General features: G+C 46.7%; 1 protein-coding gene across 4 annotated transcripts in view; it reads left to right on the forward strand.

Annotated features, from left to right (window-relative positions):
* Positions 1 to 16,066: 16,066 nt before the first annotated feature.
* atp1b4 (ATPase Na+/K+ transporting family member beta 4) overlaps positions 16,067 to 16,552 on the forward strand; it is a 70,783-nt gene continuing 70,297 nt past the window's right edge. The window contains exon 1 of one of the 4 annotated variants that reach the window (XM_043705068.2): positions 16,067 to 16,286. Coding sequence is in view for 2 of the 4 variants with exons in the window: in XM_043705070.2 (XP_043561005.2) it covers positions 16,298 to 16,307 (10 nt within the window). In the remaining 2 variants the exon portion in view is untranslated. Of the gene's footprint in view, positions 16,308 to 16,552 lie in introns of all 4 variants that reach the window. The other 3 variants (XM_043705069.2, XM_043705070.2, XM_043705066.2) reach the window with 3 other exon arrangements.

The raw sequence follows: 16,552 nt of genomic DNA on the forward strand, positions 1-16,552 counted from the left end.
AATCCATGGAGCTACTCAATCCCTGATGAGCAATTTTTTAAAATTAATATGACATGCAGGATCAGACAGTATTGCCATGAAACAAATATTTCTGCAACAATATGGCAGCTTTCAGATACTTGTTTTGAATTACCCCTTGGATAAGCACATCTATAAAATTCTGTTTCACAACCTGCCATACAAGAGCTTTGGAGATGCAATGTTTGGATTCCTAGTCCATTAACATAACCATTTCTGGACCCTACAAAGAATCTGTATGTGAAGAATCTGTCCACACATCGTGCCTTCTACGCTGTTAGTTCCTCTGTAGCTTCTTTCATGTGATGACAATCACAACATGGAAAAGGGCAGAAATTAAAATAAACTTTCGGAAGAAATGCCATATTGGACTTGAATCATTAACTCTGTTTCTCTTTCTACAGATGCTGCCAGACCTGCTGCATTTCTTCAGCACTTTCTGTTTTTATTTCAAATATTTTGCTTTCATCGAAAAGAACTGAATGTTCAGAAAAGGTAGAGAAGGAATAAGGAAAGTTGGGGGTGGCAGTTTGGTTTAAGGGAGACATTTAGAGGGGATGATCCTGAGGAAACAAAGACAGAATTAATTTAGTTACAGTTGAGAAGCAAAGGGGGTGTATACATATTTGAAGGGCCATTTTTGGTCTCTAAGTAGTTAGAGAGAAAAACTGAGGAGCAAATCTACAGTAAAATAGAGATGTGCAAGAACTATATATAGCACATATATAGTTACTAATGATACTGATGAACTTTACTTATTCAAATATCAATGTGGTTCTTGTAAAAGTGAAAGGAGTTGAGGGTGAAGGGTTTCTGAAATATATTCGGGAGAATGTCCTTCACCAATGTGTTCTTGGTCTAACCTTATGGGTGACCTGCTGTACCTGGCACAGGGAATCAAGTGGGCTGAATTGACCAATTCTGTTTGGGATACTTGGGCAAGAGTGATCATGGCACCATAGTTTAGATTAATAATGGAGAGGAGAAGGAATACTCTACGGTAGAATTTCTAAATTGGAAGAGGGCTACCTCCAAAGGTAGGATAGACTATCTAGCTCGGGTAAGATGGAACTAAAGACTGACGGGGAAATCTGTAATCAAGCTATGGTCACCCTTAGGAAATGATAAAAGTACAAGCTTGATACCTTCAACAAGGACAAAAGATCACAGAACCAAAGTCAGGTTCCTTAGGTGACACAGGAGAGAGAGAAGAAACAATAAAGAAACAGGGTGAATGATGCACATCTGGTGAACTTTTCAAGTGAAATGCCAAATACAAGATAGTGAAGAGGGAAAAAGGACTGGCAAAGACAAAATATGAAAATTGAATGGCAATTAAAAGGTAATCCATTGGCTTATGATAGTTAGTGGGTTATTAGCTGGGAAGGTAGAGTACTATTAGAGACAAACATCATGATATGAGTTTGTAGACAAATGGCCATCTCGTACACCAATTGAGCAGCCTATATTTATTAAGGAACAAGATGTTGACAAAATATCAGTCGGTGTAGAGATGGTAGAGGTAATGGATAGTGAAAATTGATTGCAGGATAGTTTGGAAAGGCTAGGCAAGTGAAAAGCAGGAAGGATTACCATAATCCTCCAATCTTCCTTATACACAAGAGAGAAGTTAGTGGATTGGACAATGATTAATGTGACACTTTTGACCAAGAATGGGTGTGAGAACATTGATATAACTTGCAGTTATATGCAAGTGCACCATCCCCTGAGCCCCAACTGAATGTCCTAAACTGGTTGTCAGCATAATTCTTTGTACATTTTACATATTGGAAGCTACATATATTAATGTAATCTCTTGGGCCCTGTTCTTTCAGATAGCGAGTGCACATGCTGTGCCTGTTTCAATGCTTCAATATAATGATGTGACACAGCCAATACTTTTACCGGTGATCTAGAGTGACAATTGGACAACCTACTTCATCAATCTTTTTGATTACACTATATGGACCACTGAATCATGTTTTCAATGGTTCATCTTGTAATGGCAGTGATTCTAACACCTCATCTCCTGCTTGAAAGATTTGGGATTTGGCATGTTTGTTCTGAAGATTTTGAAGAACAGTTATTCCAGTTCAAGTAACATTGTTTCTCTCTCCACAGACACCACCAAACCTGTTGAATATCTCTGGCATTCTCTGTGTTTGTTTCAAATTTCCATCATCAACAGTATTTTGCTTTTATTTTATAGAAGTATAAGTTGTTGAAAAGGTAAGGTATTTGAGGATTCATATTATCTCATATTTAAAAGGTCTCTTGAAACAGCACAGAATGATTGATTTCTATGGTTGCTATGTAACACATGAGTTTAACGGTTGAGAAGGAAAAGAATTATCCACTTCCTGAGCTTCAGAGCACTGATGAATGACAGAACAGACAGATCTTTTATGTCAAAAAATGAACAAAGAACTAAAGATGCTGGAAATCAGAAACAAAAACAGAAATTGGTGAAGAAACTTAGCAGGTCTGGCAACATCTGTGGAGAGAAAACAGCGTTAATATTTTGAGTCCAGTTCTTTTATGTGGGCCTGCCTGGATGAAATCTGACCAGTCAGGGGATTGGCCACAGCAATGAAACCTGAGAGATAGGTCCTAAAGGGGTAACTTCAGCAGTCTGAAATGTTTCAATTTCAAACTACTTGATGTTAAGCAAAACACAATTTATTTATATCCTATCGTTAAAATGCAACAAAAGAAAGAAAAACTTAGAATGACCGACCTATTGGAAAACTTAACCAAATAATAGAAACAGTTACTGTTGCTAATTAACTATTCCAGTTTAGTAACGTCCCATAAATGCAGGCCTTGGAAAAAAAGCAAATTCAGAAAACTAGATTTGTCTCACAGGTAACCCAGCAGCAGAGGGAAACCCCAGCTTCTAGCTATAAACAAAAGAGGGAAAAGATAGCTTCTTCATCTTAAAAACTCTAGCAGCATCTGTCCGGTTGAGATCCAACAGTAACTGTTTAAAGTGAATCCAAAAATTAGAAAAATCTCGAAATCCTGGTCAGTGAGAGCTGACCACACCCAGCCAGGCTGCTTCTATTGTCCCAACTTTTAAAAAAACCTCCAAGGCTTCACAACTTGTTTACTGGCTCTCAAAGTAGACAGCTCTTCACCGCTACCTTGAAACCTCATTTACAAAAAAGGACAAAATACATCTCTTAAAGCCATAGCATTGTCACAATACAGCCTCACAGGTAATAACAATACTGTTTCTCATATTGGCATACAGTCTCACTGTGGGACACATGTTGAGTTGGTGCAGTTCCATCCCCCAGTTGGGTTCCAAGATGGCCAATGACAATATATTGTTACTAGTAATGCAAGTTTTTATACTAAGGTGCAGTCTGACTAAGAAAGACTATGTTACATAATGGGGAACAGGCACACAAATGGGCTGAATAGTCTCTTTTTGCACTATAACAATTCTGTGATTCTGTGAGAATGTAAATATATTTTTGTGGGTTACAGGTTTATTGAAAATGTCAATCTTTCATATTGGGGAGTAGCCGAACTGGTAATGGCAATACTTCATACTGGGAAATATCCTGAGGAATAATAATATTTCATATCAGAAACAGCCTCACTACTGAAATGTTCCAATGGCATTACTGGTAATGAAAGTGAGAATATTTCATCCTTGGTATTACCTCTCTAAATAATGACAATGGTCATACAGGGGTATAGTCTCATTAAAGTCATAGAGTCATACAGCGTATGAACATACCCTTCTATTCAGATCATCCTTGTCCCAACCTAAACTGGTCCCACTTGCCTGCATTTGGCCCATATCCTTCTCAACCTTTTCTATTCATGATTTGGAGATGTCGGTGTTGGACTGGGGTGTACAAAGTTAAAAATCACAAAATACCAGGTTCTCGTCCAACAGGTTTAATTGGAAGCAGAGCTTTCGGAGCGCTGCTATTTCATCAAGCAGTTTTGGAGTAAAAGATTGTAAGGCACAGAATTTATAGCAAAAGTTTACAGTGTGATGTAACTGAAATCATATATTGAAAAAGACCTGGGTTATTTGTTAAGTCTCTTATCTGTTAGAATGACCACGTTAGTTTCAGTTCTTTCATATGTAAATTGCAAATTTTTTAAAAAAAAGTTACAATCTCAAGTGAACTTTAACAATTGGTATCTGTCAGCCCAGATAATGCATTGAAGGTGTGAGTTCCCCTGTGTGATACTGTCTGTGCCACAATGCTTAGACTGATTCTAATCTAAAAAAATGAATTTACAGAATCTACATGGATTCATGCAGGTTTTGAATGAAGTAAAATGCAACTCTGCAAATACAAATTCACCCCATAAACTTATACGTGTGTGTGTGTTGTGAGTGTTTTTGAGAGAGTGGGTGCATGTGTGAATATAAATGGGTATAAGTCTGTGAAAGGGTGCATGTGTGTGTGTAGGAGTGTGTGGGTGTGTGTAGGGGTATATGTCTGTGTGTGTGTGCATGTATAGGAATGTGTGTGCGTGCATGTGTGTGTATGTGTGTGTGTGAATGTCTGTGTGCATGTATAGTGCAATGGGGTCCCCTGTAGTGTGACATGAATCCAAGGTCCCAGTTGAGGCCATCCCCATGGGTACCGAACTTGGCTATTAGCAACTGCTCGGCCACTTTTACTGTTGCCTGTCCCGAAGTCTGCCTTGGAGGATGATCACCCGAAGGTCAGAGGTCAAATGGCTTGGACTGCTGAAGTGTTCTCCAACTGGGAAGGAACACTCCCGTCTGTTGATTGTTGTGCAGTGCCCATTCATCTGTTGCCGTAGCCTCTCCTCGGTCTCACCAATGTACCATGCCTCAGGGCATCCTTGCCTGCAGCATATGAGATAGCCAAAGTTGTCTGAGTTTCATGAGCTGAAAATGTGTTGCTGGAAAAGCGCAGCAGGTCAGGCAGCATCCAGGGTACAGGAGAAGAAGGGCTTATGCCCGAAACGTCAATTCTCCTGTTCCCTGGATGCTGCCTGACCTGCTGCGCTTTTCCAGCAACACATTTTCAGCTCTGATCTCCAGCATCTGCAGTCCTCACTTTCTCCTCATGAGTTTCATGAGTACCTGCCATGTACATGGTGGGAGGTGTCCCCAACCGTAATCCATGTCCAGACTCTGACACGTCTTGCAGCATCTACCATGACAGGGTTGTATGGAGTTGTCCTGAGAGCCGGGCAGTTTACTACGAAAATGATCTGTTTGAGGTTTGGCGGCTGTTTAAAGCGAGCAGTGGAGGTGTGGGGAAAGTCTTGGTGAGGTGTTCATCCTCATTGATAATGTGTTGCAGGTTGCGAAGAACATAGCGTAGCTTTTCAGCTCCTGGACAACGAAGGGTACCCTGTCGGTTGATGTTCATGCCTGTCTCCTGAGGAGGTCATTACGGTTCCTCGTGGCACGTTGGAACTGGCGGTCGATGAGTTGAGTATCGTACCCCGTTCTTATGAGGGCATCCCTGAGTACTTTCAGGTGCCCGTCACGTTCCTTCTCATCTGAACAGATCCTGTGTATGCGTAGGGCTTGTCCATAGGGGATGGCTGTTTTAGTATTTTTGGGTGGAAGCTGGAGAAGTGTAGCATCGTGGGGTTATCCGTAGGTCTGCGGTAGAGTGAGGTGCTGAGGTGCCCATCCTTGATGGAGATGCATGTATCCAAGAATGAGACAGATAGTAGAGAGTAGTCCATGGTAAGTTTGATGGTGGGATGAAACTCATTGATATCACTGTGTATTTTTATCAGTGACTCCTCGCCATGGGTCTAGAGGAAGAAAATGTTGTCAATGTACCTGGTATATAGTGTTGGTTGGAGGTCCTGCGAAGAGAAGAAGTCTTGTTCAAACCTGTGCATGAAAATGTTGGCATAATTGGGGTGCAAATTTGGTCCCCATGGCTGTTCCGTATGTCTGGATGAAGAATGCTGGTCAAAGGTGAAGATGTTGTTATCGAGGATAAACCGGATGAGTTGTAGGACGGTGCTTGGAGATTGATAGTTGTTGGTGTTGAATACTGAGGCTGTTGCAACGATGCCATCATTATGGGGAATGCTGGTGTAGAGTGTGGAAATGTCCATTGTGACGAGGAATGTTCCCGGTGTGACTGGTCTGTGGGTGCTGAGTTTCTGTAAGAAATCTATAGTGTCGCGACAGAAGCTGGGGATCCCCTGTACAATGGGTTTCAAGATGCCTTCGACATAGCCAGAGAGGTTCTCACACAGGGAGCCATTGCCTGATACAATGGGAGGTCCTGGTGTATTGGCTTTCTGTATCTTCAGAAGGCAGTAGAAGTCGCCTATGCGAGAATTTTTTTTTTATTTCAAAAATATACTTTATTTTTGAAAATTATATTTTCTGACACTCTCTGACACACTCTGAAATATAATGTAACATTCTCTGACAGATTGTGTCACAATGTGACACTCTCTGAGACAAATTGTGACTCTTTCTGACTCTCTCTGACTATCTGAGACACACTGTGCCACATATAACAATACTGAGAGTACCTCACACCTGATGACTAGGTTTTTCCCGGTGATGGAGAGCGACCATTGCTCCCACCTGCCCAGTTTCTGTCTCATCTTCCTGATCCGCTCCACCCAGGTCTTGGTGCACGAACCAGCCCCCCTGAACCAAATACCCAGCACCTTCAGGTGGTCAGTCCTGATGGTGAAGGGGATCGAGGATTGGTCGGCCCAGTTCCCGAAGAGCATGGCCTCGCTCTTGCCTCGGTTTACCTTGGCTCCCAAGGCCCGCTCGAACTGGTCACAGATGCACATGAGTCTGCGCACGGACAGCGGATCCGAGCAGAAAACGGCGACGTCATCCATGTACAGGGAGACCTTAACCTGCAGGCCCCACTGCCAGGAATAGTCACCCCTCTCAGGCTCGCATCCTTCCTGATGGATTCGGCAAATGGCTCTATGCAGCACACAAACAAGGCAGGAGAGAGAGGGCAGCCCTGCCTGATTCCAGATCTGACTGGGAAGCTATCTGATTCCCACCCATTGATTGAGACTGCACTGAATGTTGGTGTAGAGCAGTCTGATCCAGTTACCGATTCCCTCCCCAAAGCCCATTTTGGAGAGGACATCCCTCATATATGTACGCGATATCCTGTCAGAGGCTTTCTCCTGGTCCAGGCTGATGAGACAGGTTTCCACCCTCTGTCCTGCACGTAGACGATCGTATCTCTGAGGAGCGCAAGACTTTCAGAGATCTTCCTGCCCGGTACAGCACAGGTTTGGTCAGGGTGGATCATCGATCCCAGAGCAGACCTGACCCGGTTGGCAATGACCTTTGACAAGATTTTGTAGTCTGTGTTTAACAGTGAGATTGGTCTCCAATTTCTAATTTCCTCCCTCTCCCCCTTCTGCTTGTAGATGAGGGTGATGATGCCTTTCCTCATGGATTCACTCATGGTACCTGCCTGAAGCATACTGACATACACCTCCAACAGGTCCTGGCCAATCAAGTCCCAAAGAGCAGAATAGATCTCGACTGGTAAGCCGTCGCTTCCAGGAGTTTTATTCTTTTCGAAGGACTCGAGGGCCTTGGTCAGCTCATCCAGAGATAGCGGCTGGTCCAGCCTCTCGCGTGTTCTGTCGTCTAAGACCTCCGTGATAGAGGACAGGAACGACTGGGAGGCCGCACTGTTGGTTGGCTTCGCGTCATACAGACTGGCATAGAAGGATTTGCTGATTCTCATAACGTCAGCCTGAGATGACGTTATCGAGCCACCTTCTTCCTTCAGGCTGCTGAGCACAGAGCTCTCTTTGTGCACCTTCTGGAAGAAGAAACGTGAGCGCGTCTCATCCTGCTCCACCGAGCGGACCGTGGACCGGAAGATTATCTTGGAGGCCTTCGAGGCAAAGAGCGAAGGCTTGCTGGCCCTTCACCTCCTGGAGGTCCTCCATGACATCGTCCCCCATCGTCTGCAGCAGGAGCAGGTTCTGCATACTTTCCTGGAGTTGGGACAGTTTTCCCCACCTCTCTCTCGCTTCCTGAACACCTTTGAGGATGAAGAACCTCTTGATGTTCCCTTTTACTGTTTCCCACCAGTCCGTTGGAGACTCAAAGAGGGGCTTCGCAGTTCTCCAACCTGCGTGGTCCCTCTTGAGCTCCTCGATGTTTCCCGGGGTCAACAGCTTTGTGTTCAGCTTCCACGTTCCCTTACCAGTCCGCTGCTCGTCCTGTAGGTGACAGTCGGCCAGCAGGAGGCAGTGGTCAGAGAAGAACACCGGCTTGACGTCGGTGGATCTGACCGAGAGTGTTCGGGACACAAACAGGTAATCTATCCTTGAGCGGATAGACCCGTCTGCCCGTGACCAGGTGTATCTACGCTGCGCTCCGTCTGCTCTAGGGTTGGTGATTCACCCTGACCAAACCTGTGCTGTGCCGGGCAGGACGATCGCTGAGAGTCTCGCACTCCTCAGGAATACGATCGCCTATGTGCAGGACAGAGGGTTGGACACCTGCCTGATCAGCCTGGACCAGGAGAAAGCCTTTGACAGGATATCACGCACGTATATGAGAGATGTTCTCTCCAAAATGGGCTTTGGGGAGGGAATCTGCAATTGGATCAGACTGCTCTACACCAACATCGTCAGTGCAGTCTCAATCAACGGGTGGGAATCAGATAGCTTCCCAGTCAGATCTGGAGTCAGGCAGGGCTGCCCCTCTCTCCTGCCTTGTTTGTGTGCTGCATAGAGCCATTTGCCGAGTCCATCAGGAAGGATGCGAGCCTGAGAGGGGTGACTATTCCTGGCAGCGGGGGCCTGCAGGTTAAGGCCTCCCTGTACATGGATGACGTCGCCATTTTCTGCTCGGATCCGCTGTCCGTGCGCAGACTCATGTGCATTTGTGACCAGTTCGAACGGGCCTCGGGGGCCAAGGTAAACCTTGGCAAAAGCGAGGCCATGCTCTTCAGGAACTGGGCCGACCATTCCTCGATCCCCTTCACCGTCAGGACCGACCACCTGAAGGTGCTGGGTATTTGGTTCGGAGGGGCTGGGGCGTGCGCCAAGTCTTGGGAGGAGCGTATCAGCAAAGTGAGGCAGAAACTGGGCAGATGGAAGCTACGGTTGCTCTCCATCGCGGGAAAAAACCTGGTCATCAGGTGTGAGGCACTGTCATTGCTATTATACGTGGCACAGGTCTGGCCTATTCCCAGAACCTGTGCCGCTGCAGTCACCCGGGCCATCTTCCAGTTTATATGGAGGTCAAAGATGGACCGGGTCCGAAGGGACTCACTGTATAAAGACCGGTGCAACGGGGGAAAAAATACACCCAATGCCACCCTCACCCTGATGGCCACCTTTGTGTGTGGCTGCATCAAGCTGTGCGTGGATCCCTGGTACGCAAACACCAAATGTTACTACGTACTGAGGTTCTACCTGTCCCCGGTGTTGCGAAGGATGGGCCTGGCCTCGCTGCCGCGGAACGCTCCGAGTAATTGGACCGTTCCGTATCACCTGTCCTTCGTGGAGAAATTTATGAAGAAAAACACCTTTGACCACAAGTCCATCAGGAAGTGGTCAGCACGTAGTGTCCTTGAGACCCTTCGGGAAAGGAGAGGGCGGATCCTATCGAGCGGTTCCCTGAGCAGACTGTCAAAGCCATTTGGCAGAATGCCTCATCGCCAGAACTTTCCAACAAGCACCTAGACATGGCTTGGCTGGTGGTGAGAAGGGCTCTGCCTGTGAGATCATTTATGCACGCCCGGACTCTCAGCCGCACCGCACGCTGCCCTCGAAGCGGCTGCGGGGTGGACGAGACTGTCACACACCTCCTTCTGGAATGTGCCTACGCAGAGGAAGTCTGGAGAGGAATGCAGTAGTGTTTGTCGAGGTTCGTCCCGAGCAGCGCCGTGACGCGGGACTCCGTGCTCTCCGGTCTGTTCCCCAGGACACACACCGAGACGAACATCAACTGTGCCTGGAGGATCATCAACTCGGTGAAGGACGCTCTCTAGGTGGTCCGAAACCTGCTGATCTTCCAGCTGAAGGAGTTGACCCCGACTGAGTGTTGCAGACTGGCACATTCCATGTTCCAGGACTACGTGTTGAGGGACGCGCTGAAGCTTGGGGCAGCTGCCGCCAAGGCGCGGTGGGGAAAGACCACTGTGTAAAGTCTGCCTGCCTAAAGAAGAACAGGGGGCCCATGCAGTCATTTGGGCTCCGCTAACGCCTCAGTTAATTATATGGGCATATGATTGAAAAATGATAAATTCTGATCCCTGTATGTTCATGTTTACATATGTATGACATGACCAACTGTACAGACCATCAAATTATTTTATGAATAATTATTTTATGGATTCACTCATGGTACCTACCCGAAGCATACTGTCATACACCTCCAGCAGGTCCCAACCAATCAAGTCCCAAAGAGCAGAATAGAGCTCGACCGGTAAGCTGTCGCTTCCGGGAGTTTTATTCTTTTCGAAGGACTCGAGGGCCTTGGTCAGCTCATCCAGAGATTGCGGCTGATCCAGGCTCTCTCGTGTTCCATCGTCTAGGACCTCCATGATAGAGGACAGGAACGACTGGGAGGCCGCGCTGTCGGTCGGCTTCGCGTCATACAGACTGGCGTGGAAGGATTTGCTGATCCTCATGATGTCAGCCTGAGATGACGTTAGCGAGCCATCTTCTTCCTTCAGGCTGCTGAGCACAGAGCTCTCTTTGTGCACCTTCTGGAAGAAGAAACGTGAGTACGTCTCGTCCTGCTCCACCGAGCGGACCCTGGACAGGAAGATTATCTTGGAGGCTTCCGAAGCAAAGAGCGAGGCTTGCTGGCCCTTCACCTCCTTGAGGTCCTCCGTGACATCGACCCCCAACGTCTGCAGCAGGAGCAGGTTCTGCATACTTTCCTGGAGCTGGGACAGTTTTCCCCGTCTCTCTCTTGCCTCTTGAACACCTTTGAGGATGAAGAACCTCTTGATGTTCCCTTTTACTGTTTCCCACCAGTCCGCTGGGGACTCAAAGAGGGGCTTCGCAGTTCTCCAACCTGCATAATCCCTCTTGAGCTCCTCGATGTTTCCCGGGGTCAACAGCTTGGTGTTCAGTTTCCACGTTCCCTTACCAGCCCACTGCTCGTCCTGTAGGTGACAGTCGGCCAGCAGGAGGCAGTGGTCAGAGAATAACACCGGCTTGACGTCGGTGGATCTGACCAAGAGCGTTCGGGACACAAACAGGTAATCTATCCTTGAGCGGATAGACCCGTCTGCCCGTGACCAGGTGTATCTACGCTGCGCTCCGTCTGCAGGGGCGCTGAAGACGTCGTGCAGCTTGGCATCTTTGACCGTTTCCATCAGGGCTCTGGACGTAGCGTCCAGTTTACTGTCCCCCCAACCGGATCGTCCATCTGCATCAATGATACAGTTGAAGTCTCCAGCCAGAATGACCGGCCTGGACGTAGCCAGCAACAGTGGAAGCTGCTGCAGGACAGCCAACCGTTCACTCTTACCCACTGGGGCGTACACGTTGATTAGTCTCACGGGAGCGTTTCTGTATGTAACATCAGCAACAAGGAGGCGCCCGCCCACCACCTCCTTAACCTCGGAGATGGTGAAGTTGCCTCCCCGTAACAGAATACCCAGGCCCGAGGAGCGGTTATCGTTGCCCCCCCGACCAAACTGACGGCTCATGGGCCCACAAGCTCGACCATCTCCTGTAACTACTGAGGTGCGGTATCCCACACTCCTGCAGAAACAGGACGTCGGCTTTAACGTTGGCCAGGAAGGCCAGTGTTGAAACACATCGCGCAGCAGATTTTATGCTGCGCACATTGATAGTTGCAATTTTAAACCCCATTTTGTTAACAGGTTGTAAGGTTACCCATGTCCGATTGTCGCTGGTCCTGCCCCTCTGGGGTAGCTGTCTGCATCCCCGTGCAGCAAACTGCTGGACCCTCGCAGGGCTGAGGTAGCTGTCCAGCTCCTCACTCGGTCCATTTACCTGCTCCAGTGTCATTGGGCCGAGACCAGGGTCCACGCTGTCTGTTTCTATATCTGACAGCGGGGCTGTCAGAGGGTCGCTGCTCCCAGTGACCTGGAGCTGTGTGGCGGCAGGGCCCTCCTGGCTTTCACCTGATAGGGGGTGGTGGTTTCCCATTTCCTCAGGAGGTTCGTCCCTTGGTTGGCAGTTGCTGCTCTCCTTTCTCCTCGCAGCGCTCTGCCTTTTCTTTTGGTGACGACCCTCCTTTCTTCCGTCCTCACCCTCCGAAGAGCTGTCCGTGTCTTCCACCTGCAGCTGCCTTTTCCCCTTTTTCTGGGAGGTCTTGGTGACCGGGTGGGTTTTCCTCTTCCTGTTTTTCACCACGGTCCATTCCTCTGCCTCGTTCTTTCCCTTCTCCGCCTCCTCCTCCTGTCCTGTCGGAGCTTCGCTCGGCAGCTGTACCTCTCCGGTAACTGTCATCTGCTCTGCTCCGGCCTGTCCTTCCTGTTGCATGCCTCCTGACACCATTCCCTTGCCGGTTTGCGGTGCCTTGCCGTCCTTTTGTGGCCCGCCTCCGGCCATCTGCGCGTAGGTGGCGGCCCCTCGTCTTGGGCAGGCCCTGTACACGTGGCCCGCCTCCCCGCACAGATTGCAGTTCTTTTCCTCCTTGCACTCTTTGGTCGGGTGGCCCTCCTTCTTGCAATTGCGACAGATCGTGACCTTGCAGTCCGCCGCCATGTGGCCTGACCTCCCACAGGTTCGGCACACTTTCGGCTGCCCTGCATAAGTCAGGTACCCTCTTCTCCCTCCGATAGCAAAGCTGGAGGGTGGGTGGAGATATTCCCGCTGGCATCCACCCTCAGGGTTACCTTGACCTGTCGTTTGCTGGTCCAGATCCCGAAAGGGTCAACCACATCGGTGCTTTGACCCTCGACCTGCACATATCTTCCCAGGAACGTCAGGACATCAGTTGCTGGCACGTAGGGGTTGTACACGTGGATTGTAACAACCCGGCTCCTTTGTGCAGGAAGCACACACAACGGGACCGCCGACAATATGGAGAACAGCGGCTCCCCTTCCTTTTCTTTGAAGACCTTCAGGAGCTGCTCACATTGCTTCACGCTCCTGAAGGTGACATCGAAGTAGCCTGCCCCAGGGAAATCCTGCAGGCAGTACACGTCTGCTGCGGCGAATCCACAGCACTCGAACAACACCTTCTTGACGAACACCGTCCGATCGACTGGTGTACGCTCCTCCACCTTCTTGACAGACACCCGGACCGTGTTTCGAACCCCCTGCCCAGGGCTGCGCGCAGCTGTTGAGACCATAGCTCTGAGGTTGGCTGGTCCCTGAATTGGAGTTAGGCCGAAGCCAGCATGAAGATCCACCAATAGCAGGTCAGCACAACCAAACAATCCTCCAACGTCCAATCACGATCCAGCGATGATCTCCACTAGCTCTGATGACTCGCAACTCGACCCCTGTCCTGATAAGAACAGACACTTGATCTTAGCCAAAAGGCCGAGAGGCATACATGGGATGAAGATGCGTAGAGAATTCTGAAGGACTGGATTCAAAGTCCTGATCAATGTGTTTAGTTCACGGGTGTGCTCTTTGGTCAGATCAGCTGGTAGTTGCCTGTAGTGTTCCTGGTTGTTCAGTTGTCGGTTACACTTCCTGGCAGTAGTCTGTTCTATTCTGAGTGACGATGGCTCCTCCTTTATCTGCTGGTTTGCTGACGATGTTGTGATTGGTTTTGCGATTTACATGAAAGAACTGAAACCAATGTGGCCATTCTAACAGATGAGAGACTTAACAAACAATCCAGGTCTTTTTAAATATATAATTTCAGTTACATCATACTGTAAACTTTTGCTATAAATTCTGTGTCTTACAATCTTATACTCCTCAACCGCCTGATGAAGGAGCAGCGCTCTGAAAGCTAGTGCTTCTAATTAAACCTGTTGGACTATAACCTGATGTTGTGTGATTTTTAATTTTCTACTGATGTACCTGTCCAAATGTCTTTTAAATGTTGTAACTGTGCACAATTTTCTCTGGCAATCCTTGCATGGAAATATATGTATAAATCAGTGCTCCTCAGAATGGGAGAATATTGTGAATTTAGACTACCTTAAGATAAGGAATTAGTGGTAGTCCCAGATTGGAAGTTTTGGGATAAGACACAAAGAGGTTTAAGCTCAGTGGCATGACAGCTCCAGGAAGAAGCTATCAGCATTTCCATTCTGATAATGTCAATGTTCTCTACTGGGGTACAGTCTCACTAATATTGGCAATGTTCCATATAGAGATACAGTCTCACTAATAATGACAATGTTTCTTACTGGGTACAGTGTCACTAATAATGACATGTTCATACTGAGGTACAGTCTCACTAATAATGATAATGTTCATATGAGGTACTGTCTCACTAATAATGTCAATGTTCTATATTGGGGTACAATCTCACTAATAATGTCAATTTTCTATATTGGGGTACAGTCTCACTAATGATGACAATGGTCTATACTGGGGTACAGTCTCACTAAAGAGCAGGAGAATCGACGTTTCGGGCATAAGCCCTTCTTCCATACTGTGGTACAGTCTCACTAATATTGTCAATGTTCTATACTGGAGTAGAGTGTCACTAATAATGGCAATGTTCCATACAGAGATACAGTCTCACTAATAATGACAATGTTTCTTACTGAGTACAGTATCACTAATAATGTCAATTTTCCAAAATGAGGTACAATTTCATTCATAATGTCAATGTTCATGCAGAGGTACAATCTCACTAGTCATGTCAATGTTCCATAATGAAGTCCAGTCTCACTAATAATGTCAATGTTCTATACTAGAGTACAGTCTCACTAATAATGACAATGTTCCATCCAGAGGTGCAGTCACACTAATAATGACTATGTTTCTTTTTGGGATACAGTGTCATTAATAATGTCAATGTTCCATACTGTGGTACAATCTGATTAATAATGAGAATGTTTCTCACTGGGGTACAGTGTCACTAATAATATCAATGTTCTATACTGGGGTACAGTGTCACTAATAATATCAATGTTCTATCCTGGGGCATACAGTCTCACTAATAATGACAATGTTCAAATGGGGTACCATCTCACATCATCTCTCTCTCTCTCTCACACACACACACACCCTCCATGCACACACACATGCACTCATACACATATAAGTTTGTGGGGTGAATTTGTATTTGCAGAATTACATTTAACTTTGCTCAAAAACTGCATGAATCCACGTAAGATTCTGTAAATCCATTCTTTAGATTAGAATCAGTCTGATCATTGTGGCATAAACAGTCTCATACAGGGAAGCTCACACCTTCAATACACTAGCTGGGCCAACATGACACCAATTGTTAAAGTTCACTTGAGAATGTAACTTTTAAAAAGAGTTTTGCGATTTACATATGAAAGAACTGAAACCAACGTGGTCATTCTAACAGATGAGAAATTTAACAAACAATCCAGGTCTTTTATCAATATATAATTTCAGTTACATCACACTGTAAACTTTTGTTATAGATTCTGTGTCTTACAATCTTATACTCCACAACCACCTGATCAAGAAGCAGTGCTCCTTTTCGACCATAAAGTGGTGATGTGTGATTTTTGACATTGTTCTATACTGGGGTACAGTGTCACTAATAATGACAATATTCTATATTGGGATCCAGTCACTAATTGAGTGTGCTGAAAAAGCATAGCAGGTCAGGCAGCATCCGTGGAGCAGGAAAATCCAGAACGATGAAGGGCTTTTGCCCGAAACGTCGATTCTCCTGCTCCCCGGATGCTGCCTGACCTGCTGTGCTTTTCCAGCACCACTCTATTCTTGACTCTGATCTCCAGCATCTGCAGTACCCACTTTCGTCTACAGTCACTAATAATGTCAATGTTCCTTTCTGGGGTAACAGTCTCACTAATAATGGCAATGGATAATGACAACGCTCTACACCAAGGTTATGTGTCACTGCTTATGTCATTGTTTCACAGATTTCGTCGGAAGGTTCATAGCACGAAGTCAGTGGGGGCTCATTTCAGGGAAGTGTAAGCGGAGCGCATTTCCAAGCACCTTCCAGATTCACGAAATTTTCGCAGGAGATCTACTTACATCATAGAAGCAATACAAATAATGCGCCTCTCGGAAAAAAAAGCTAAACATGAGTAACAATCCTAAAACGGTGCAAACCACGTCCAAAGTCGAATGTGACTGAGACACAGCTAAGTTTCCGCGAGATTGAAGGAGTTGTTTTCTCACGTTCGGGTGTTTTGTTTTACTCAAGAGTAGGTGTGATATGGCAGAAGGTGGGGGCGGCCCTTGCTTTCTCTGTTTAGTGGCAGTGCACTGAGGCGTTTTGCGGTTAGGGGCAAGTTTTAGTGAACTTCAACTGGCTTATTTGCTGCAGTCAGTCTCCACAGAAGAGAGGTTTATATATAGATCCTCAGGCCAGTTATATTTTACCAATGCACAAGAGAATCCTGATTGACAGCAACACATTGGCTACGGGGAAACTTAATTCAATAACGTGAAAGAGACAAGTTTAGTTTTT

Source organism: Chiloscyllium plagiosum, unplaced genomic scaffold, assembly GCF_037043375.1.
Source record: "Chiloscyllium plagiosum isolate Xiang-an unplaced genomic scaffold, Cpla_swu_hap1 HiC_scaffold_11, whole genome shotgun sequence".
In the NCBI taxonomy this organism is placed as follows: Eukaryota; Metazoa; Chordata; class Chondrichthyes; order Orectolobiformes; family Hemiscylliidae; genus Chiloscyllium; species Chiloscyllium plagiosum.